The sequence below is a fragment of the Erigeron canadensis genome, chromosome 7, assembly GCF_010389155.1.
Source record: "Erigeron canadensis isolate Cc75 chromosome 7, C_canadensis_v1, whole genome shotgun sequence".
In the NCBI taxonomy this organism is placed as follows: Eukaryota; Viridiplantae; Streptophyta; class Magnoliopsida; order Asterales; family Asteraceae; genus Erigeron; species Erigeron canadensis.
In genome coordinates this window covers 1,120,400-1,146,210 of record NC_057767.1, presented here as the reverse complement: position 1 = coordinate 1,146,210, position 25,811 = coordinate 1,120,400, and the positions used below count along the sequence as shown (strand labels likewise).

General features: G+C 30.3%; 2 protein-coding genes across 3 annotated transcripts; both read left to right on the top strand.

The window, feature by feature from the left end:
* Positions 1-8,764: 8,764 nt before the first annotated feature.
* LOC122607627 (uncharacterized RNA methyltransferase CT0009) lies at positions 8,765-15,014 on the top strand. 2 transcript variants are annotated; one of them, XM_043780643.1, is made up of 10 exons: positions 8,765-9,203; positions 10,473-10,715; positions 10,874-11,035; positions 11,193-11,302; positions 11,701-11,809; positions 12,678-12,833; positions 13,071-13,186; positions 13,278-13,444; positions 14,122-14,252; positions 14,582-15,014. In XM_043780643.1, exons 1-10 carry the CDS (start codon positions 8,802-8,804, stop codon positions 14,687-14,689), a joined length of 1,704 nt encoding a protein of 567 aa, XP_043636578.1. In that variant the 5' UTR covers positions 8,765-8,801; the 3' UTR covers positions 14,690-15,014. The 2 variants fall into 2 exon arrangements, with proteins under 2 accessions (XP_043636578.1, XP_043636579.1); XM_043780644.1 differs by having other exon boundaries at positions 9,119-9,203; positions 10,465-10,715.
* A 9,168-nt stretch (positions 15,015-24,182) lies between these two features.
* Positions 24,183-25,437, top strand: LOC122608683 (transcription factor bHLH87-like). The gene is made up of 2 exons (XM_043781774.1): positions 24,183-24,619; positions 24,812-25,437. The coding sequence occupies exons 1-2, from the start codon at positions 24,186-24,188 to the stop codon at positions 25,386-25,388; spliced, it is 1,011 nt and encodes a 336-aa protein (XP_043637709.1). The 5' UTR covers positions 24,183-24,185; the 3' UTR covers positions 25,389-25,437.
* Positions 25,438-25,811: the final 374 nt, after the last annotated feature.

Sequence of the window (25,811 nt, the reverse complement as noted above, 5' to 3'; positions counted from 1 at the left end):
AGAGGTTCTACACTTAAACTTAAGTGTCAAATAACCTTATATTCCCTTTACACTTAAACTTAAGTGTCGGATAACCTTATATTCCCTTTTTCCATATATCAAATACAAAATTATAAACATACGTGGCTTTGAAAGAGTGGCATAAAACACCTTATATTTTTGTCCTATTCACTTTTAAATCTTTATCAACTTTTGAAATTTATATATATAACCTTTAGGTTGTAAGACTAACATAAATATATAGGAAAAATGAATATAAGGATGTCTGACATCTAAGTTTAGGTGTGGAACCTCTTACATACAAAATTTTTAATATCTTTTAATTAATGAATAAATGTTTTGGCCCCCATGATGGGAAGCTGAACATGTAAAATCTAAAAGAAGCAAAGTTATAGATGTAAAAAACAAACGGGATAAAAAAAGGTAGTGGTGGTTAGGGGTGTAAATGAGACAATACAGTTCGCGAGCTACCCGAAATTGACTCGCAAATTACTCGAAATTGACTCGGTCTTAGTCGAGCCGAGCTCGAGCTACTCGAGTAGACTTTCAAGTCGAGCTCGAGCCTGAATATATCCTACTCGAAAAGCTTGCGAGCTTAATCGAGCTTGAGCTTATTTACAATTTTACCCTTAAATACTATATATTTTTACATACTTACCTTCCTACCGAGCCGAGCTTAATCGAGTTGAGCTTGAAGTTGTCGAGCTTATATGACTAATTTGATTTGAAACTTAATTTAATTCTTAATCGAGTCGAGTCGAGCTTGAAAGTGTCGACATATAAGGCGAGCTCGGGCTCAAGCTTGGAAATAAAGGCTCGTTCGAGCTCGAGTCGAGTTTCGAGCTCCGAGTTTTACAATCGAGTCAAACTCGAGCTTGGCACTATGTCAACTCGACTCGATTACACCCCTAATGGTGGGGGGTTTTGGACCTACACCCTCTCCATAAAGGGTAGCACTCAAGACCAATGGATCTAACTGCAATTATTAATTATTTCATTAATCTAATATATATTTATAATAAATTTCTATACAGAAAAAACAAAAATGGTATTATATACCTCTATTACCACGAATGGAACGATGAATAGTGAAACAAGCTGACAGATAGCTGCACAGCTATCCGCTAGCTTGCTTATTTATTTTTTAATCAGGCTAGCAGGTAGCTGCGCAGCTATCTACTAGCCTGCTTATATAGCTTGCTTATTTATTTTTAAAAATATATATATATTTAATATGTCAAACTTCTTAGCAAGTTTGGATCATTCATATTAATATGATGGTTTTATTTACTTTGTTTTTTAGATTCTTCTAAAAAATTTATATATTAAATAATTTATATATGTATTTAATATGACAAAATTTTAAGCAGGGTTACTTTAGTGCCTTTTATGGTTTTTATTACATTTCATTTTTTACGTCTCACCCTGTATTACCTTCCGGATTTTACCACGTTGCAAAGTTTTTTGGTTTTTTCTTGCGCAACTTCCTGTCAGTTTTGCCCCTTTTTTATTTAAACTAGATTATTTTCCCGCGTATTACTTATATAACTATTAACATGTTAACTTTATGTAATAACATTATTTTACATTTAACACATTTATATTTTAATACACTACATATTAAGAAACAATTTACATTATTGTTCTGATAGTTCTTTATATGTTAAGTTGATATGTCGTATTTTATACCCATTTCCCACGGTTAATATAGTTAAGTCAGCATGCTTGCTGAGTCGTTTTTGTATAAAATTGTTGCGTTTATGGTATTTATTAGTGTTTCAGGTGACTGACAGGTATGTAAGCGTAAATCTGAAGGAAATGACTTTCTGGAGCCAAAATGAGTGCTAACGGATGAATTATGGAACGTTTGGATGAAGAAATAAGTTGGTCAACAAAAGTCAAAGGCCATTGCGCCGCAACTCTGTGTTGCGCCATAACAAAAGTGTCAGAAATTATAGTTGCGCCGCAATGGATATGTGTTGCGCCGCAACACCTTAAGTCTTCAGCCTGCTCGAGTCAATTAAAGTCAAAGTCAACGCGAAAGTCAAACCCCATTGCGTCGCAATGGGGGGTCGAATCTGCAAGAACTTGGAAACTTATATATAGCGTGTTTCATCATTCCAAAACCCTATCTTCTGTTCTCTAGTCGACTGAAAGCATATTTTTGAAAGGTTTTTCATCTGAAATCATTCTTTGAAGTTTGCTAGCGTGATCGGAGATTTGTTTAGCCATTATCTATCATTATCAAATGATTTTCAACATTCGGTACAATATGTTTTCATATATTATTGTTTGTTTTTATTCGTACTATAATATGAGTGGCTAATCGCCTTCTCATTCATTTTGATGGAGTGAGACAATATGTAAATATTGCATTATTTTTATAATTCAAGTTGATTCAATTTAACGTTGTGTCGTGATCTTAGTTTATTAATTCTTTATCATTTAGTTATTGATTGCGGATAACTTTTGCACAATCTTAGAGGCAACTGGGTTGGGTAGAAGTTATTTTGATCGCTTGATTAGAAGCGATTGTTTCTATGACGGGTACAGTAGAAGGTAATTAATAATTAATAAGAATTAATGGGTTAATGGTTGGGTACAATCAATAGACACATTTGTTATCTGAAATGACCAAAACCATTGTTGAATTAGTGAAGCTATAAACAGGCGTCTCGGGGTACCGGTTTTAATAATGGAACTAGTTTAAACAAGAGAGTCAAATGAAGTTGTTAACTTGACGGGTACGAGGTTGGCGATCAATTCGAGTCTCGGTTATTTAATCAACTAAATTGAATTTGAACTTCATCGAACGTGCAATCTTAACATGTTGTTGAGCGAAATCAAGATGGATGACCTTTAAAATTATTGTTTTAAACAACAAAATCTTCTTTCGATTAATCCTGAAGGATTACTGACTCTTTTCACTAACTGCTTGCGACGTGGAAACTCGGCCACAAAACCCCCCATTTTACTTGAATCATTTAATTTTTTCAATTGCTTATAAAAGTCCTTGCGAACGATCTCGGCTTACCAGTTTTTACTATACTGCATGCGATCAGGTACACTGCCTGTGAGTGTGTAGTAGTCAGTCTTTCAGTAAATCGTGTTTATAAATTTTAATGCTAGATTTCGCACATCATAAGTATCGACATAGACATATTGAGAAACAATTTACCCTATTCTTTTTATTCTTTTAATTTTTTACATTTTTAAGATAAATGACTTAACTTATTGTTGTGTAAAATGTATTTCAATTTTTATGAGATATCTAAAATAAAAGGAATGTTAAGTATTAAAGCATTATTATATATTAAAAAAATAGTTTGAGTGGGTTGTTAATGGAATTGTAAAAATTGGTATTAGAGAGAACAATTATTTTTTATGAATAGTGTTGGTAGGTTTGGTTGTGAATGTCACAAAAATCATAATCCTTAAAATATATAAGTTATTTGAATATAAACAGTTATGAACAAATTAATTATATATTATATATACCAAAAAGAAATGTATATAGTACAAGTTATTTATGCACAACAATTACAAGTAAACTATGCATAAAAAGGTACAAGTTAGTTATGCATAAAAACAATGTAAAGTGTACAAGTTACTCATGCATAAAATACAACAAAATCTTTTGTTAGTTTTTTCTTTACCTCTTAAACTTTTTATTTTTATAACTTTTACTCTCATCATAGTATAATTGTATATGCATAAAGTACAACACCTTTTGACTTTTGCCTTTATTCATTTTTATCTTTGATTTTATATCTTTTAACTATTGCCCTTTATCAAAGTTTTCGTTTTTAGTTTTTTACACTAAATTTTTGGGTTTTAATGTTTCTATTAAACAAATTTCATACCTTTAAACATTTTCTTTTCATTTTTTTTTATCCAGTTTGCTATATAAAATGTTTTCTAATATATAATAATTTCATCATCGTTACATTTTACATTCATATAATATTTAAAGCATAATATATAACATTACCGTCATCAAATTATCATTATTGCATTAATATAGTTATTGGTTTTGTTCAATGCATTTATACATCATATACAACGTATTGTTTTTATACGTTATTTTTAGTTCTATTACTGTTTTGTTGTGTTTTCTTAAAATTTGGGTGCGAAAATTTTAAATAAATGTATTTGTATTACACTAATACTGTTATATATTTTTTGTATTGAAAGTTTTGTTATATAAAAAACGTGTTCCATAAAGCGGATATAACGACTAAATATCTAAGTGATACATTGGCTAGAAAAACAAAAACATATAATTTTGCACAAGTTAAAATTTATAATATAGTTATAATAGTCAATATCATTAACTCATTAGTAAGGTTTTTGACCTTACTATACCCATTTGAGTTTAAATTTCACTTTACAAATTTTTGGATATGAGTTATTGAGGGATTTTCAGAAGGCTTGGGTTCCATCTAGCCATTCATGTAACATAGGGGCAATTTGAAGTTAAAATAGTAATATACCAAGTCTACTACACCAAATTTAAAAAAGTGTAAGATAAAAAGTTGCTCGAAAGAGAAATTAACATATCTATCTATATCAATTAGTATTCGTTTATCTATATACAATTTGACACTTTACCTTTTTACGACTTTTACATCTTCCTGGTCGGAGGTCTTTATGGAATCAATCTCCCTACATTTGGGTAGAGGTAAGACTGTCTACAACTCATCTCCCTCATACTCCACTCAAGGATTGGGTACGGTTATTATTGTTGTAATTTGTTGGTATATTTAATTATTGTTGACATTGTTTTTAAGTCTAAATTTGTCTTTAAGAAAAAAAAATATAATTAAGTAATTATAAAATTTAAATTTTAAGGAAAATATAAATGTTAATTTGAAAGTTTTTAAATTATTGAAGACTTACTTATGAAGAACCTAAAAATGGATTTTACAAAATTCTAGAAAAGGATGACGATAAACTTTATAAAGATATTTAATAAGGTATATAAGTTTTATAATGAATGAAAGGCAATAAAATATAAACGTGATATAAGTTTTGAAAACAATTAGTTAATGAATTGACTTTGTAAGGAAATTGTGTAAGAAGAATTTAAATGGAAATGAGGTCATGGAAATGATCTAATGGTCCTAATTTATTTTTCTTTATCATTTAATGGTTATGGCTTAATCAAAAAATAATTTAAGACCCTGGTTTATAATTATTGGGAGATAAAAGATATGTGTTTATGCAAACTTTTAAACGGGTTTATTAAATTTATTTATGTTTGATATAACAAATGTAGCCATATATTTATGTTCTTTTATATTTTTTTTAGTTGTCTGTTAACATACATGTTTGATTTTTTTATGGTATATTGTAAACATTTGAACGTAATTGTGCACATAAATACGATCGTTGAATCCGACCCGCAACGGGGACTTATAGACCCACTAGTTGTTCATAAGTATTGTTCATACATTGTCCTATTAATGATATTGAAATTTCGCAAACTTCAATTGTTCTAATCTCCTTGAATTCTTATATTTTGTTAATTATTGGGACGGTGCTACAACTTTAATTCATTTGATTATGGTTGAAAATTTTTTCTGATCACCAATTAAAAGGCGGTGGTAATTTCACCGTTTTATTAATTCGTTTATTTAACATTGGTTGAAGATTACAATTGAATTAAAGTGGGTCGGCAACGTAAGATTATTTGTTATTCATTTAAATCTGGTGAATCTTTCTAGTTTTAAACAATTCTTTGAAAGGTTTTTTTACAGTGTTTGTATCTACCAATAAATTTGAAACGACACGTGACATAATTTTTGATTGACATATGTCATTTTAATTTATTTATTTTAAATTAGTTTTTAATTGTATATAGATTCAATTTTCTTATTATAATTAAATTAAACACTAACTCTTGACTTATAAATATACAAAACACATTATAATCTTATTTAATTAATCGTTTTCTCATTAATAAAATTGTCAATTTTTTTTTTCTTTTTCAATTCTTCTAACTCCTTTAACTTATATTACTCTTTAACTTATATTACTTATAATAAGTTATCATCATAAAGACTCCAAAATTTGAATTTACGATCCGAAATCACAAGGTCATTTGCCGTCATCCACAATGCTTACAATCCGATTTTGATGTGATTATAAAAATTTAAGGTAAATCCAAAACTTAAACCAAACATATATTATATTTATCATTAGTGTTTATCTCTCTATTTATTATCTATACTATTTTATAAAGCATTGTGTTTTTTTTTTTAAATCTCAAAAGATGATTTGAACTACCTAAATTATCCTTCTTCTTTATTCACTAATTTAAATATCTCTACCTAATATACCTATAATATCCTTAAATCACAACCACTTATTTTTTGCTCTTTCCTCTATAAATCATTTTATTACTCTAAATTATTCAAAATCTTTTATCTCAAAAACCGTATATCGATAAATTATAAAAATTGTATGGGTGTTCTTAAAAATTCATGCTCTTTCATTAGAGATGTCATTCGATATACTTTCGACGAATTTTAAATCTGGGTACGGAGCTCGTATGGCTAAGACATTTGGCTATCACACTCTCTGACTTATCACCTCTTATGACCTCTCACCCCACCATCTCACCGCCGTAATACGCGGGTGTTTTCTCTCGTTATAATTTAGATTCAATTATCGGTTTACTTAAACCATAACCTATTTCATACTAATGAGGTCTTAAGTTCAAATTCTGGTATGAGCAAAATGCTCACAGGAATGGAGACAAGAGTTTTCCCAGTATAGATTTCCTCTGAAATTAAAGTTGGATATATAACGAGACATGCCGCTGAGCCCAAAGTTGTCTTTAAAAAAATAAAATAAAATTTCATACTAATGAAGTATGAAGGATATTTGAGTTTCTTTTAGAGTTAAATGCAAGATTGGTCCCTGTGGTTTGTACAATTTAGCAAGGAGGGTCCCTTTTCGAGAATCGTTGCAATAGGGGTCCCTATTTTGAGAATGTTTTGCAAAATTGGTCCCTTTTTGACGGATCCGTTAAAGGTGGCCGTCAAGTGTGCACGTGTGCCGCACGTGTGGGGGTATTTACGTACTTTCTACCCCACAAGAACCCCCATCGCTAAAATGAAAAAACCACAGGGACCAATCTTGCAACTTTTTTAAAAATCCATCACTAAATAATACCTTTTAACTTTTCCAAAAAAAAAAAAATAATTTTATTAAATTATTAACTTAAATATAATTTTTAACACTTTTTATCTTTTCATGATTATTTGTTGTTAAAGAACTAAAAACATTTAACCACTAAAAATTAAAAGTTAGTGATGGATTTTTAAAAATTGTAAGTTTATAAAACTTTTTTAAAAAGTTAAAAGGTATTAGTTAGTGATGAATTTTTAAAATTTGTAAGTTTATAAAACTTTTTAAAAATTAAAAGGTATTATTTAGTGATGGATTTTTAAAAATGGTACGTTTATAAAACTTTTTAAAAAGTTAAAAGGTATTAGTTAGTGATGGATTTTTAAAAACTCTAAGTTTATAAAACTTCATTTTTAAACTTACAATTTTAAAAACGCACCACTAAATATTTAAAAATTTGTATAAACTTATAATTTTTAAAAATCTATCACTAAAATAATAACTTTTAGCCAATGATGATTAGTCCATTTGGTCAGAGGCATCCTAGGTTTTACTCAAGGTCTTGAGTTTGATCCCTAGGGATGTCAAATCTTGGGGTTTTTCCTTCGAATATTTGTAACGGCTCATGGTCAACATCTCGTTGTCTAGGGTACGTGCAAGGCTTCACCATTATACGGTGAGGTTTCCGTGATGTTGCATACCGACTGAATGTTCGGAAAAAAAAATAACTTTTAACTTTTTAAAAAGTCTTATAAACTTACAATTCTTAAAAATTCATCACTAACTAATACCTTTTACCTTTTTAAAAAGTTTTATAAACTTACAATTTTTAAAAAGTTATCACTAACTAATACCTTTTAACTTTTTAAAAAGTTTTATAAACTTACAATTTTTAAAAAGTTATCACTAACTAATATCTTTTAACTTTTTAAAAAGTTTTATAAACTTACAATTTTTAAAAATCCATTACTAAATACGAGATGTTGACCATGGGCTGTGATGTCGCATACCAACTGAATATTTGAAAAAAAAATAATAACTTTTAACTTTTTAAAAAGTCTTATAAACTTACAATTTTTAAAAATCCATCACTAACTAATACCTTTTACCTTTTTAAAAACTTTTATAAACTTACAATTTTTAAAAATCCATCACTAAATAATACCTTTTAATTTTTAGTGGTTATTTGTTTTTAGTTTTTTAACAACAAATAATCATGAAAAGTTAAAAAGTGTTATAAATTATATTTAAGTTAATAACTTAATAAAAAAAAAATTTGGGAAAGTTAAAAGATAGTATTATTTAGTGATGGATTTTTTTAAAAGTTGCAAGATTGGTCCCTATGATTTTTCCATTTTAGCAATGAGGGTCCCTGTGGGGTAGAAAGTACGTAAATACCCCCACACATGCGGCACACGTGCACACTTGACGGCCACCTTTAACGGATCCGTCAAAAAGGGACCAAATTTGCAAAAAATTCTCAAAATAGGGACCCCATTGCAACGATTCTTGAAAAGGGACCCTCCTTACTAAATTGTACAAACCACAGGGACCAATCTTGCAATTAACTCTTTCTTTTATGATAGAATCTACTTTAGGACTAGTTATCTATATTTATCACCATTCACAAGCAGTTTATTTTTTCCCGGCGAACCTACGGTGGCGCAATGACGGCGCTAACCCCAACATTAACTTTCCGACAACTCCCACGTCTCCACAAATTCCGCCCACACCATTTTTCCCATCCATTTTCTTTTTCTTCAATAAAATCTTGTTATTCATTAAATGAAGATATTAAAAATCAAGAAATAGATACAAACACTATATCTATAGATATAAAGCAAAACCCAGAAACTATATACAAAAATAATGATAATAAGATTAAAAAGGCGAAACCTTTTTTTCCAAAAAGAGGTGAGACTTTGGAATTAGTGTGTGAATCTTTAGGGTTTAAGGGAAAAGGTGTGTGTAAAGTGGAGGAAACTGGGTATGTTGTTATGTGTGATCGGGCGCTTCCCGGTGAACGGTTTCTTGGTCGGGTTACTCGAAAAAAGAATAATTACTCTGAGGTTTGTTCTTTTTGATTGTTTTAAGTTACTTGAATTTTTTTTTTAGAACGGCGTATTAGTTGGTTAGTGGTTTGAACCCTAGCAGGGACATCCAAGCGAACAGTATGCTTAAGTTACTTGATTTTACTTAGTTGTATAGAGCTTGAATGCAATAAAAACACACTAGATTTATCTTCATACATCCCGAAACATGTGGAAAGAAAACGGATAGACATTATTGAAAATGCATATAAGTCGAAAAACTTTAGATACATGATTTTGTGCTTTGCATATCATATTGACACATTGGGCATCTATAGCAATATGACATTGTACTTTATAAGATTTCAACCACCGCTAAGGTGGCCTAGTGGTCAGGCATTTTGATTTTATTACAAGCGGTCTTAGGTTTAAACTTCCGTAGGTAAACATTTGGGGGTGGTCAGGGAAAGGGTTTGGAATGGTCACCGGGATATCCCCGTTAGGCTGTGTTTATTTAGTCGTATGTTTTGTAGGTAGTTAGGTATGGAAATGTGAGTTTTTTAGGTTTATTGTGGATGGGGTTGATGTGGTTCTTTGATTTTGAAATGGGTGGGTGCTGAATGATTGTTAATGAGTTTGTTGGGGTATTAATTGCATATTTGCATGATAAAATGATGTAGGGAAGCTTGAAGTTATAAACATGTAGACGCTGCGATAGCTGCCATAAGAGTTTTATGATATGATGTGGAAAAGAAGTGTGTCAACCTATCCTAAAAGGATAGAAACAAAGAAGTTTAAATATATGTTGCAACTTTGCAAGTTATACGGGGTTCTAGTAATTTTCAATATGGTTCTAAGTTAGAGCACCGGGCTCAAGGAGAAATTCGATATATAAAAATCCCTTGGTAATAAATATTGATGGTTGATATTTGTCTTAAAAGATTGAGTTGTGAAAATGAATGATTTTGATTGTAATAGCATGTGATGTTTATGATTAGAATAACTTTTGTTTTGGATAAATGAAGTTGGCTTTTTCGTTAGGTAAAAATTTAGCAGTCAAATTATTAGTTTTTGGATGCTGATTTCCCTTTTAAACACTAACAACTTGGAGTAATAATCTGAATATGAAAACTTTGAGTTTAGACAACAAAGCACATCCAAACACAATCTCCATCAAACCGTTTTATTACCAACTATCATCAGATTCTATTTATGCAAGATCAAATAATTACTTTCAAAAAGCTTTTCTTAACAGTCTTTTTGGCATTTTGAAGTTTGATATCATGTAGTCATATGTTAGAATTGCAGGTGACGAAATTGAAGACGCTAAGTCCTCATAGAGATATGGTGGAAGCACCATGTGAATATGCTTCTCATTGTGGAGGCTGTAAGACACAAAACCTATTATATGAGGCCCAGGTCAGAGCTAAGGACGAACAAGTACGAGACTTGGTGGTACATGTTGGGAAATTTTCTCATAGAGACCCAGAATTTGAGAATGTAATGAAACCCATTGTTCCATGTGATATGCAATTTCACTACAGAAATAAGGTCAGCAAGAATCTTGCTTCATAGTGTGTTCAGATGTGTGAGAGACTGATAGTATCTATTGTTTTATACTCGTATCATTTAACATCAGCAAGAGTTTTTACGGTCTTCTTTCGTCGATGAGAAGAGATATCTGAATGAATGTTTTGTTGATTATGCAGATGGAATTTTCTTTTGGTCCCAAACGATGGTTGCCTAAGGAACAACTGGATGATAAAAGCCAAGATGCTAATGTCTATTCTTTGGGATTACATGCTCCTGGTTTTTTTGATAAGGTGTTAAATGTCAACAAATGCTTTTTGCAGAGTGAACCTGCAAATAAGGTAATACTGTATTCCATTTTATGGATCCCTTGCCTATAGTTCTTGTTAGATAGCAATTTTATCTTTTTTTTAAGACGACAGATTGATCATACACGCGCAGTATGGCAATGCATTTAATTAGGATACCTTTTGTTTAAGTTACATTTCTGATGTATAGGTTCTTGCAGCCGTTCAAGATTGTTGGAGGATTCCAGAGCTAGGATTATCACCATATGATTGCCATTCTCATGCTGGATTTATGAAGCACCTGACTATAAGAAGCGGAAGGTACTAATATTGGTTTTCGCCTATTGATATCACTCTATAATGATCAGTTTTCACCTATTGATATCACTTTATGATTAGAGTTACCTTACATAAACTAACGTTTCTGTGCTTCTACTGATAAATTTTTACACATTGCCGAAAAATCACTAGCAGATAATGTTGCATGTTATCATAGCATTCATTTTTATGAGGCGTTACACTAGCAATATTTTTGGTTATGAAGTTAGCTTTCTCATATTTTAATTGCAATAAAGAGATCTTCATATGAGACAAGATGTATCATTGTTAATTGTTTTCCATCTAATATTATACGAGTAATAGGTTTCAGGTTTCTTACCTTACATTAGGTTTAGATCGATCCTAATATATGTCAATTTATAATTGTGATACTTTGTCAGAGATGTCGAGACGCAGCTCCCTCAGCTTATGGTAAATTTCGTAACGTCTTCCTACAAGCCAGAGCTATTGAAGCCTCTTGTTGACAAACTTGCAGTGTTTCCAGAAGTGGTATGTAAATTTTATACACATATTCAGTTGGGGTGTGTTTGGTGCGAGGGATTAGTAATGGAGGGATGATAACAATAGTGATTGAGGTTTCTTTAAAAGCTCGATTTTTTAGGGGCTATCTGCAAGGTTGTTTTTTATTTTGTTAAACCGATCGTGTTATCTCTCTTCCCTTAAAAAAAATACCCAAACCACATTTTCTGAATAGCATACTATTGCTATGTTAACTGATAACCAAATCTGTAAAGTAAACATTCCTATTCCCATTTGCATATATTAAACCAAACACCCGCTCAGTTCTCTTAAAGAATATTCCCTTATATACGTTCATTGCATTATTTGATATTGATGGCCAGTAGAGGTTGCAAATTCGACAGGTCGGGGCTGGATATCCATTGAAAAAGGGTTAATGTATTTGCTGACTTCTGTAGTGTATTGCTATAGTAAGGGACCAAATGTATTCGTAGGATCGAGACGATCCACCTCGAGTTGGGTTGTCCTGTAACTTTTATTGTCTAGGTTTTGGAACCTCTCAACCTTATAAAAAAAGCTAATTTGGTTTTACTAAAATGACTAGCCAAGCCTGTTTTTTATATACTAATTTCTCTCTTCTTGTCATGTTGACAGCGAAAATAGTGTAGCCTATCTGTGATCTAGTTATTAAATGGAAATCATGGCATCGTCGTTTTTCATGAAGCGTTAAAACACCATTTTTACACTGAAAAAGAAATATAATTTTTCTTTCTCTAGTAAATATCTATGTAATCTTTTATACGATCCAAAAATAAAGAGTTACTAGTAGAACTTTGGCTGTCTCATCTAGTTAAATCGTGATTATTATTATTTTTTTCATGATAATTTTGGTGGACAGGTAAGCATCGTGAACAATATAAACACATCCGTTGGTAACACATCTGTTGGAGAGAAAGAGTACACACTATATGGGAAAGCTACCATCACTGAGATCTTAAGAGGATTAGCATTTGAAATTTCAGCAAACTCTTTCTTCCAGACAAATGCACACCAGGTACGTATCAAAGCAGAATCTAGATACACCACAAGCCTTCTTATTCATTCTGTTACTTCCCGGTATCCTCATTCGTATTATTCCACTCAATGGTAATGATGTAGATGGAAAAATGGGCAGATCAGAAGGGTTGAATAATAGGTTGGAAGTAACCAATTAAACATAACCCAAGTTAACCCATATTGTTATAGATGGATTAAAATGGCTGTCTCTAATAATGAGTGCACTTTGGTGCAGGCTGAGATTTTGTACAAGTTAGTTGAAGAGTGTGCTGGTCTGAAAGGAGATGGCTCAGAAATTGTCCTCGACCTATTTTGTGGAACTGGAACCATTGGCTTGACATTAGCCAAAAAGTACAATAACTGAGATCTCTTTGGTTATATATATATATTATGTATTGGACACCTCTGAATAAGTTTTTTCCTTTTTGATACGTTATTTCAGGGTAAAACATGTTTATGGTTATGAAGTAGTCCCTGAAGCCATCTCAGATGCTCGTCGGAATGCCAATCTGAATGGGCTTCACAATGCCACATTTATCCAAGGGGATCTTAATAAAATTAATGAAAGTTTTGGAAAGGATTTCCCAAAACCCGACATTGTCATATCAGGTTATTACTTGGCGTGCTCATTAGTAATAAAAATTCATGCTATCCTAGGATATTTTCTTTCTGTTGATGAAACATATTGATGGGGAAATATCTATGCTTCTTTAACCAAAGTGATAAGTGTTCTGGTCCCAACATGGGTGGATTGGGTCACAGGTCTTTTTGTAATTTGAAATAAGATTTATAATAAAAAGAAACTTGACGGCATTCAGTCTCTGTGTATAAAGATTAGAATAGCACAGGGTTTTAAAACCAAGTTTAATCACATTTACTGAGCAAGGTGAAAGCTATATCTAATTTAAATAGATGATAATTCTTTGTGTTCTCTTATATATGGCTCAATGTTGGTTATCCTTCATTTCTAATGGGTCAATTAGGCCGAAGCTCGCCCGAAGTACAATGAAATGAGTAAAAGCCTCCTAAATTGCTTTGTTATTAGAGGTTACAATAATTTTGGTAGCACACTCTATAATTTTTGTTAGCACACTTGACCTTGACCCATTACCCAACCTGCTCATTTTCCCACCAGTGGATGAAGTCATTGAACTATAAACACTGATCAGAATACAATATTTACCATGTTTGTACCCGAGTTTCTCTGCAAACTGCAATCTAAGTTTTCTTGCTCTCCATTATTGTTTCTGACCTTAACTCAAGGATTTTTTCATATCTGTCTGCAGATCCTAACCGACCCGGTATGCATACTAATTTGATAAAATACTTGCTAAAGCTGAAAGCACCACGGATAGTGTATGTGTCATGTAACCCCGCTACATGCGCACGTGACCTTGATTATCTTTGTCATGGTTCGGTAAGTTTTACGTTTATGATAAACATTAGAGGCGGTAATGTGGACCCTTCCACTTATAAATGGGTCAGTTCGGGCTAAGTTTGATCGCTAACAGGTTAAATGGGTTGCAAGCTGCCCAAAGTGAGTGTATTTTCATAAAACCTTTTTAATCATTTTCAAAAATTTAGATAATTTTTTATAAAAATACTTTATTTTTTATTTAACACATCAATTTGTTTTTGATTTTATTTCAATAGTACAAATTATCCGGTTTGACCTGGTACTTAGCCCACCCTTCTAGCCATGTCTTCCTTGCACTAGTATTTGAAGTGTTTACCATATTTGTGCAGGTGGAACAAAAGTTACAAGGATGTTACACACTAAAAAGCTTACAACCTGTTGACATGTTTCCTCACACTCCTCATATAGAATGTGTTTGCTTGCTTGAGCTTTGTTGATTGCAAATTTCTCACCATTTTAAAGACTACAATTTTTGATGAGACGACTGGTTAGGAAAGTAGACAGTTTACTTAAAATCTAACGTAATCGTATTTCATAGCATATCTTTTTAAGATAAATGATCCCTCCACAATATCATTTTTTGGTTTTTTGAGGCATATTTTTCTGCTGATTCTAGTTAGCATTGATTTTGATATCTTGATCAAGTTTCAGCAGGATATCAACTGAACATGATATCATAAAACCGTTGTAACAATATATACCTGTAATGATACTTGTTCTAGTTAAGTGAGTATCTATGAAATTATTAGGACTTTAAAACCAGTATGCTAGTTTAAGTTTTGACTGTCCGTTTAAAAAAAACAAAAATATTGGGTTTGGTGGTTCATTGGTAAGGGTTTTGATGTTTGGGTTCAACTCACTTTTTATATTTATAGGAATGATTTTCGACAATCCATAACAAGTACTAGTAGTTTATAGAATATTGTACAAATGTGTAAATTTTTTCTTTTTTAAAAAAGTAAGTGGTGTGGATTAATCTAATATTTTTACGTATTTTCAAAAAACTCGTTGCAATTATGACTGTAGCACCAATCATTTCTTCAAAAACTATACATACAATATATACAGACATCGTCATTTTGACCGATTTTGTTCTTTCCCTGTATCTGGGCAATTGGGCTTTTTATAAATTTTAAATTAAAGTTTTTTCATGACGAGGCTATTTATAGTATTACTTGTTTGTGTACTCAAGTATATAACTTATCAAGTTTATCTATAAGTTTATTAATGGAATTGAATGTTTTATGTGTATGTGATGAATTCTTGTAAACCAATTTCAATTAAATACATGTCAAATGATGAAAATATTGCCAATGAGGTATTGGTCCAGTGGTTAGAGTGCTTAAGGGGCTGCATCGGTTTCAAACTGGACCAAAGGGAGGAGGAATTCAATAATCCTTTCTTCTTGGAGATTCATCACTGGCTAGGGCTTTCGAATCAAAGCATGGGCATCATGAGTGTTATGAGTTTAAATCTGGTCAAATACAAATTTTTTTGTAATGCTAATTGAAAAGGTGACTTTTGTAATGCTATATATTCATTCAAGACACGAGAGAGTAAACTTTTTAGGGCATTTTCTGGATTCTAACTGGGGTGGGCACATCAATTCCATGGGTGTTGGTGGTTCTTCTGCATTTAAAAAAAAATTACGAAAATGTAGTTTATTTATATATTTTTAAAAAGGCGACATTATGTTAAAATTTTAAGTGCTATTCAAATAGCCCCGTCATCATATAGCTCCAAACGGTTTACAATCTAAGTAGACATTATGAGGTTGTTACGGCTACCTTCCGCTTTCGTCTCCGTATAGCTCAAAATGAACAAATTTAAAAGCTTGATGTGTATGGTGAGTACTTGTGTACACAAAAGTACAAACGATCACCTCCCTATCCTTTATGTACCCTAACAAGTACTCTTAATGACTGTATCTGTACTCATTATCGCAATTCGTAAATGCATACATGATATATATATACAACAAAATTATCAATCTTGCATTCATTTGGTGGCTTGTCATTTTAGCATCTGTACGTACGTATGGGATACATTTGTTACTTCCAGAAGCCTCGATCTCTTTGGACCTAGCTTGATGTCATATATATAGTGACCAAATACTGATCATTCCGAAATAGGATAAGTGGGGGCTAAGGCTTCAGTTCGGTCCCCTACAAATATTCATTAAACCATGAGCTCTTTCTTTATACATATGTCTTCATGATTTCTAGTATCGTGATGTCGTACTGGACGATTGATCTACGAAATTTGTGATAGATATCTCTATATATCGAACTCTATAAACATTGGTGCTCTACTATTAATGGCACATTACTACTAAGACATGTAATTCTTGAGGGGAAATTAACCGGTTCAAATTCTTGACTTAAACAACTAAGTTGGATTAGTGGTTGGAGTACTTATCTCTGAAAAAAGATGTCAAGAGTTCGATCATTATGCCCAACAAATCTAGAGGTCTTTTTTTTTTTTTTACTTTTGGTAGAACTTGGAAGCAGCCTCTATAGGGATAAGACTGTCTATATTTCAATTCCTACATCGTCGGAAACGTTATTGGAACCCAAAACCCATGGAATATTGCATTCGAAGTTAACTTATATGTAATTGAGTTAAACCTCTCTTAAATAGGAAGCATACGTTAAAATTTAAATTAAATACATATATAAAGCATTTTGGTTTACTTAGTTAATTAAGTGGATAATTAAGATTACAATATTATCATTGAGCTTGTTATATATTATTTTCCGGTTTAAAGTGGTTACAGTTCCCTTAGTTGGTTTAACTAGGTTTTTAGTTAAACTGAGCCAACTGATTTTTTTTGTTACTCTTTTTCTTATTGTATCGACTTTTGTTATTTTTGTTTTTATAATCTTTTTGATATTATCTTTATGATGAATTGTATATTTATTGTAGCTTTGGGTTGTTTGTAAAGTTAAATACTTATATAGGGTGTTAATGGGGTTGGTGATCCAAAATGATCCATTTGGGTTCAAGTCTCATTTTTTATATTTATGAGGGTGAATTAATAAGGGTTTTTTAAAAGTCTTCTAATTTAGTTGGAGTAAAATAAAATGCCATTAAAAAAAATAATAAAATACTTATATAGGGTTTTGACTATAAATATTTGGTATTATTTTTAATAGATTTCAAGATATTTTAATTGGATTACATATAACAATTTTTTCTTTTTATCATTTTTACGAATGAGTTCACTAGTCAAACAACCGGTTTAACTGTTTTTTGGGATCTGATTGTTCGATCAAAAATCCAAAATTTAGAAACATTGTAAAAAACTATCGAATAAAGATTCTCTAGTTCTATTTAACTTTTGTACCCCAACCGTTTTGTATTGTCCAAATTAGTAATGTGCCACGTCGGTTTTGTTAGTTAAATATTCAGCCAATGGGCTTATGCCATGGTTCGAAACTCCTCGTGATACCCACGTGTGTGGCAGGCCACGTCGAATGAAGTAAGAAAATGATGATATCCAAAAATAGTAACCTAGCAAAAAAAATAAGAGGAAATTCCTAAAATATGTTTTTTTCTTTTTTTCTTCTTTTTTTTTTTTATAGTTGATGAACACGAATGTGTTTGTTTTAAATTTGTTTTTAAAAACTATGCTTGTGGACTTGTGGTTAAAAATGATATTAAGAATATATTTTATTTCTATTTTCTCTTATCTCTTTTTTTTCGAACCATATTTCATGAAAACTAAAATAATCTAAACCTTCTTCTAGGAATCTGATCTTTTATTATTTTCACTCTTAATTAATTCAATTAATTAAATAACTATAGATTTAGCTTTTGGGTTAAAATATTTTTTTAATTTTTTTAGATGGTTAATTTGTCATATAACATTATAATGTATTACTTATCCATATACCACTTAAACTAGCTGAAACATATTCATTATTTCAAGTGTCCAAATTAACGTAAAATCTTTTCACACATTTCATGATAATAGTGGTGTTTTATAAAAGAAGGATATATAAACTCCATTTGAAAAATTATAACAAAAGCCTTTAAAAAAATTGTAATCGAAGAAACTGGAAACTATCATTATTATCAAGTGACTTAAAGCTAAGTATTAGAACTTCATGAATGCTGATTAATTTTTTTGAAAGTATTAATTTGATGTTTTATATTCAAGTTAAAAGAGCAAAGGCAAATAGATAGATTAGATAATAAGAAAGAGGAGATATAAGAGAAAAAAGGAGAAAATTGTATATACCTAGAACTATATACCTAGAAATTGTAGCACCTATTATGTTGAGATCGTAATTTTAGATATAAGTAGGGGTGATCATGGATTAAAAACCGGCCCAGCCCGGTTGTTGCCCCGACCTGAAAACCTAATACACATGAAATCTTAACCCGTAAACCAGCCCATGAAAAGTCGGTTCAGGTTCAGACGGGTTGTTGTAATAACTATCTAGACATGTATCCAAATCTTTTTCGAGACATGTTTTCGGGTATATGTATCATGTTTCTTAATTAAATACAAGAAAACTGCTCACCCATTTATAGCGATATACTTGTTAACAGAAGTTTCCGTGTCAATATAAGAATATTATACAACAAGATTGGTTCTTTTCATTTGTCTTTTCTTGAAAATACTACGAGTGTTATGTAAATCCAGCTGCCAAAATGTTAATGAAAGTGGTGTAAAAACAAAGAGTTTTGTCCTTATAAAAATTGACAAATGAAGAAAAACAAGGCTATAGTTGACAATCAGGACTTGGAGAATTGAAGTTGCAATCTTAGAAAACTTCAAATGGATCCCATTCATTGAGCTGTAGTTATGGGCTGCATGTGAATCGGATATCTGATCAAACCCCTCAAAAGCAATCAATATAAATCAAATAAATTGTATACAAAATTATCTTAGTTGTTTCATTTGGTATCTATTTTTTTTTACTTTTGGAGTTCTACTTTGCATACAAATTCTTGAGACATGCAACCAAGTTGATTATATATATGGTGTCGACATGGTATTTGTAAACTTAAATATGCAATGCCTGGTTTTAAATATGGTAGATTTGAAATGTTGATTTTAAATATAACGTGAAAAAGTACCCGTGCGTTGCAGCGATAAAATGGTGGGTTGATAGGTCATAGAGTGTGATAGGTCATAGGTAGTGATACGTCTTAAAGTGTGATAGTCAAATGCCTTAGCCGTACGGGCTCCGCTCTCGGATTTAAAAATTCGTCAAAAGTATATCGAATGACCTATCTAATGAACGAGCATGAAATTTTAAAAACACACATATAACTTTTATAATTTATTGATATACGGTTTTTAAAATAAAAGATTTTGAATAAATTAGAGGAATAAAATGATTTATAGAGGAGAGAGAAAAATGAGTCATTGAGATGTATATAGATGTATTGTAGCTTATGCATTAGTAGATGTACGTACATTGTTGAAAAATTGAAAAGTTAAATTTTTTTGAAAGGAACAAATGCTTTATAATGTAGTAGAGATATATACTCACTATATGTTGTTTTGACAAAACTATTAAAAATCTAAATTGATAAAGTTACCATATATTATATTTTTATTGTTTTTGAACGTTCGTATCACGGACTACTAGCTAGCCGTTACTATGTTACTCCGTACTATCTTTATTAGTCAATTAAGCATTCTTCATAAATAGTTTGCCCGCAATATTCATTAGTCCTCCTTTTGTCTTAGATTAAACATATCCATTTATGTTATAATTATAGCTTTTGTCAATCTACAGAGAATGTAATCTTCTATTATACTAAAGCATAGTTGTTCTAATAATTTATTAACCAATCACATCGCTCGCTTTCACAAAATTTTTAATTTTGACTTTCTTTGACTTTTTATTATCTAAATACCTATAAATATTAATATAACATAAATGTTGCTCTTCTTTTTTAAGATAACTACCTTAGTGTAATTATAAATTAATATAAATATTCCTTAAGATAAATGTCCACCACTATCTACCTTAAGATAACCACTTTAAGATTAATTATAAATTTTTTGTTATATCATATAAATATATATCCAACCGAATAATAACTAATATATATCTAATAGTATGTTTTGTCATATAAATAATATTCAATTGAATAATAACTAATATATATCCAATATCATGTTGTATCATATAAATATGGAATCAATTGATTAAAAATAAATAAAATTTGATGTAAATATATTAACATTTTAAGAACCACTTTGATATATAGATCAATTTTTTACTACTCAAAACAGTATATTAAGTTTTAAACTATAATAAATTAACATTTAATATTGATAACGCCGTAAGCCCTGTGTATTAAACACGAGTCTAAAAACAGTTGAACTAATGACTTATTCACCAATTACATCGCTGAATTTCGTCAAATTGATTCTCACTTATGTCATCGTAAACCTAATAATCATTATTAATATTTGTATAAAAATTCTCACTAATTTACACATAATTTATACTCCCTCCGTCCCACTAAACTTGCCCACTTTTATATTTTTAAAGTCAAACTTTACGAAATTTGACCATAAACTTTTTTATTTGTGTTATATATTAGTCGATAAAAGTTATACCAATGAAACACACATCTAAAACACAATCAATTCATATAACTTTCCTCAAACATTATATAACACAAACAAAAATATTTATTGTCAAAGTTCATAAAGTTTGACTTTGAAACTATAAAAGTGGACAAGTTTAGTGGGACGGAGGGCGGGGACGGAGGGCATACTTTTTAGCCCTAGATACTTAATTTATACTTTTTACAATATTCAGTCCCATCAACTTGAGAAGGTTATTTTAATTATTCATCATTTAATTAATTAAGTTACTTATTGACCAATCACAACTCTCAATTTTCTTTAATTGTTAATTTTAACTAATCTTGACTTTTATTGTAAAAATAAATATAATTAAACGACTAATTCTATACCTAAAGATATATATTATATTTTTAAAAAACTATTAAAATTTTATAGCACTAAATGTCGACTATACTCCTATCCATATGTATAAATATTAAATTAAAATTAGATAATTATAATACAATAATTACATATCAACTTAAAGATAAATATTAAGTCTTTAAAAAACTATTAAAAATTTACAGTAATATTTTACAAATAAAATACAATGTTTTAACTTTAAACAAATATAAACTTCATTCAAGATTCATACTCTATTTCAATAAATAAAAAATATAATTTTCTTACTTTACATGTATTAACTTTTGTATCATTAATGTTCACAGTTAATTATTATCAAAGCATTTAACAATAATAATATTGTAAGTCTCGTGTCCAGTGTTGGACACGGGTCAAAAATCTAATATATATTAAAATAATTAGTACAAATTGATTAATGATGAATGTATGATTAAAAGAAGAAATCAGAAAGTGGTTTCTGGCAAACAAAAAAGAGATCGAGGCTGAGTGCTCGACTCGTACTGAGCTCACAGTCTTCACTACTTTACAGAGCGCATGAAATACACCACCAAAAGTACTTCTTGCAGCTTTATTGTTTGTTACACATTAATTCACCATCATTTTTTAATTATTATATGTCTATATATCTTTTCATAAACATATGTACTTGTTTAGATTCTTCATTCCAATTGTTCCACGTCTAATCGCATTATACACATGTATGCATATACATATATAGGTATATTAGTCCTAATACTCATACGATATACGAATTTATTATTTGTACACCACAAATAATATTTCATTAACCACACTTTTAGTTAGCGTGAAAAATTTATAAAAGTTTATCATACTTTTATATATGTAAAACTATAGTGAAATAGAAATTTAAGTGTAAACTTTTTAAAAATTACATATTTTGGTGTGGACTTTTATATTTAATTTGTACACTAATTTTTGTCCACATTACATATTATAGTCAGTGTGGAGAAAATTGATATGACAAATTAAATATGAAAGTCCATACCTAAATATGTGAATTAAAAAATTTACGTTTTTTAGTGTGGATAAATTTCTACTTCAATATAGTTTTATACATATAAAAACGTGACAAATATTTATAATTTGTTCATGCTAACTAAAAGTGTAAATAATTGCAATATTATTTGTAATGGTATAATTAGTTTTATTGTTAAAAGTGAAATTTTAATAAATTATACAATTTGTTACGTTGAGAAAAATTCAATATGTAGTATTTCATGACATTAAATTAAGCAAATTTCAATACGCGTCAATAAGTTAAACTTTAGGGGCTATAAATAAGGTGTATAAAATAAGGTGTATAAAATAATTATTGTACATTTATCATAAAATTTAAGATGAATATTTTATATAAAAAGTAAAAAAAAATTATATATACACCCTAACTAAAAACTATAATTTATATTTTTATTTCTTTACAGATCCGAACATAACATTGGTAAAAATATAAAATATTATAATAATTGAATTATATATGGCAATGTATGTATTCGAAGGATACTGTACTAAGAAAAACGTACATACACTTATATAATTAGGATTTAAAAATAAAAAATAAATTAACAATAGTATACTCCGTATTATTTAATGATCTTTATATATAATAAAGAAGGATTGTTTTTTAAACTATTTTTAAAACAATTATGATGTGGTATGTCTATAAATTTTTTTAAAATGTTTTTATTTTATTTATGATGTCATATCTAATTAATAAAATTTTAAAGATAAATAGCCAATTAAATATTTTCAAAATGTTTTATTTTATTTATGATGTCTACAAATTTATTCTTTTATTAGTAAACAAAATAAATACTTTTTTATATAATATCATAAACATAAATGTCTTTTTATGTTTTATTAATGCAATAGATAGTAATATATATAATTATTGTGTTAATCAATTTAATATCTTCAAGCCAAGTTATAATATATCAATAACAAAAATTATATATATTTTTTTAGTTTTTTAATTGCTTTTAAAATTTTATTAAAAATGCCCGGGTTGAAGCCGGGCTGATTAACTAGTTAAATATTATATTAATATTAATACTTAATATTCATAAGGTAACTCAAATTAGGAGTTTAAAAGGACACGTGTCGTCTAAAGAATGAGCCAAATGTCGATTGCAAAACACTTCAATCCCGTTTTAGTATATTGGTAGATAACTAAAAATTAAATTATGTTTTCACGCATTAAACAACTAGCTAGCTAGCATGATAACAATGAGACATCTCTCCCTCTCACACGCTTTTCACTTTCGTATAATGTCGTTTTGGAGCGCAGTCTTACTACTTTTGCATAAAATTAAGACGGTCTCTCTCCTTCTTCATAACCCGATTACACTGAAATAGGGTATGGTTGATTTTTGTATATACGAATTGTACGTAGAATTAATTGTATCTTATAATTGTATATACTTTTAGTATTTTTGAGTAGTGACTTATGTCGACTTTGTGATAAATTATTAACATATAGATTATGGATCCTAATCATATAATGTAGAAACATGATCAGCAGATCGACAAAAATTGAAATTGAAATAGAATTGGACTAAATAATTACATTACAATATTATATAGTAGTAAAAAACAAACTCAAATGGCCAAAAACTATTGGATTGGGGCCTTATCTTTTTGAAACCCTACCATTCAACTTGAAATTTTGTTTCAAACTAAAACATTTGTTACTACTTGTCTTTCCTTGTGCGTGCATTTGTCTATGCGTGTGTGTGTCGACCATGTGCCCCCCCTCTCTCTCTCATCTATATATATAAATAATTTATATATCTATATATAAGCTACTATATATATAACATGATTATATAAGATTATGCTAGCATAGAAAGTGTCTTCATAATATAGTCAAATTTTGAAACCAAACTACTATTTCTATCTCTTCTTGATCAACCTTCTATATATCAATAGCACTCTATATAACAATCAAACATATGGATGATATGCAATTTCCTTGGTTCAACATACATGATCATGGTCATGATCAGCAAGAACAACAAAGTTTCGATTTCGATTCTGATGACATGTTCTTGAATCAAATCCACCAATTGTCATCTACTACTAATTGGGCTAATGGCTTGCAAGATATCATCAGCAAGAATTTAGTTCCCACTACTACTACCATAACGAGTACTACTACGGCTTCTTTTGAATGCTTACTTTCTTGCACAAATAGTAGTACTATCGATGACACGTCAGATGGGATGCCGCCCGTGGTTTTCTCAGATGACAAGAGTTTATGGCGTAACGTCGACGACAACATTAATGTTGTGACCAGAAATAATAACGTTAGTAGTGGTGTGTCGTCTGGTGATTCCGTCACGGATGATGGTGTTCTTTCTCAATCTCTCCAACAGATTAACCAAGTGTACGTATATATCCACTTTTCTTGGCTACTAATTATATACATATGTAGAATTTGTTAATATACTTAAAAACATTGTTAAAGTGCAATGCCATATAATTAATTGTTAGTTCAAATGATATATATTTATATATTTCCGTAAACATGAAGAAAAAATAAATATTTATGTACAAATAATTTGTATGATTTTTGTAGTGAATGTTCATCCGGGAATAAACGACGGATAGAGAGGATTGGGGTAATTTCAGCTGAGAACCTACCAAGACCGAAAAGATCTAGATCGGATCCAGGCCAACCGACCTCATCAACTATAAACTTCCAACAACCCGGTAATCCATCAGAAACCGACACAGAAGCAATAGCACAAATGAAGGAAATGATCTATAGAGAAGCAGCATTCCGGCCTGTGAGTTTCGCAGTAGAGACAGTGGTGGATAAACCTAAACGAAAGAATGTAAGGATATCGAGTGATCCCCAAACCGTGGCGGCTAGGGAAAGAAGGGAAAGGATAAGTGAAAGGATTAGAGTTTTGCAAAAACTTGTCCCTGGTGGAAACAAAATGGACACAGCATCTATGCTTGATGAGGCTGCAAATTATCTCAAGTTTTTGAGGTCACAAGTGAAGGCATTGGAACAAGCAGGGCAAAATAGTACACAAATCATCCCTCATCATGCTTCAATGGTTGCACCTTTCACTCAAAACATTTTTTCCATGCAACCTCATTTTCAATATCCTCATGAAAACTTGTACCCCAATCCACCACCAGCATGAGCTATAATTATGCAAAGTACTATAGCTAGATTTTTAAATTTTTTTTTTTTTTAACGACAAATTTGAGTGATGGATCTTCATATACCTAATTCCAATTCTAGAGGCTAATTCCAATTCTAGAGGAAGCCATTTCTAAAAAAACTACTATCTCTAAACCTAAGAGCACGAGTTGAATGAGTACAAACAATAACCATCATGATTCAATGGTTGAACCTTTTACTTTAAACCTATTTTTGATGCATGAAAGCTTGTACCCTAGTCTACCACTAATATAATATCTTATGCAAAATGCATAGAGAGAAAACTAATAAAAAAAACCTTAGTTTTAGCTAACCCCACAAACCATGATAATGATCATGAAATCATATGCTCAAAACTCAAAGCTACTTTAGTTATACAAAGAGTATTAATGCTTATAATTGC

Bases quoted from the DNA above. Each gene is read 5' to 3' on its own strand.
- LOC122607627 (XM_043780643.1), top strand. From the start codon at position 8,802: ATGACGGCGCTAACCCCAACATTAACTTTCCGACAACTCCCACGTCTC. The intron at 9,204-10,472 runs GTTTGTTCTTTT...TTAGAATTGCAG, and splicing joins AAAAGAATAATTACTCTGAG to GTGACGAAATTGAAGACGCT. The intron at 13,187-13,277 runs GTACAATAACTG...ACGTTATTTCAG, and splicing joins GGCTTGACATTAGCCAAAAA to GGTAAAACATGTTTATGGTT.
- LOC122608683 (XM_043781774.1), top strand. From the start codon at position 24,186: ATGGATGATATGCAATTTCCTTGGTTCAACATACATGATCATGGTCAT. The intron at 24,620-24,811 runs GTACGTATATAT...TGATTTTTGTAG, and splicing joins CTCCAACAGATTAACCAAGT to TGAATGTTCATCCGGGAATA.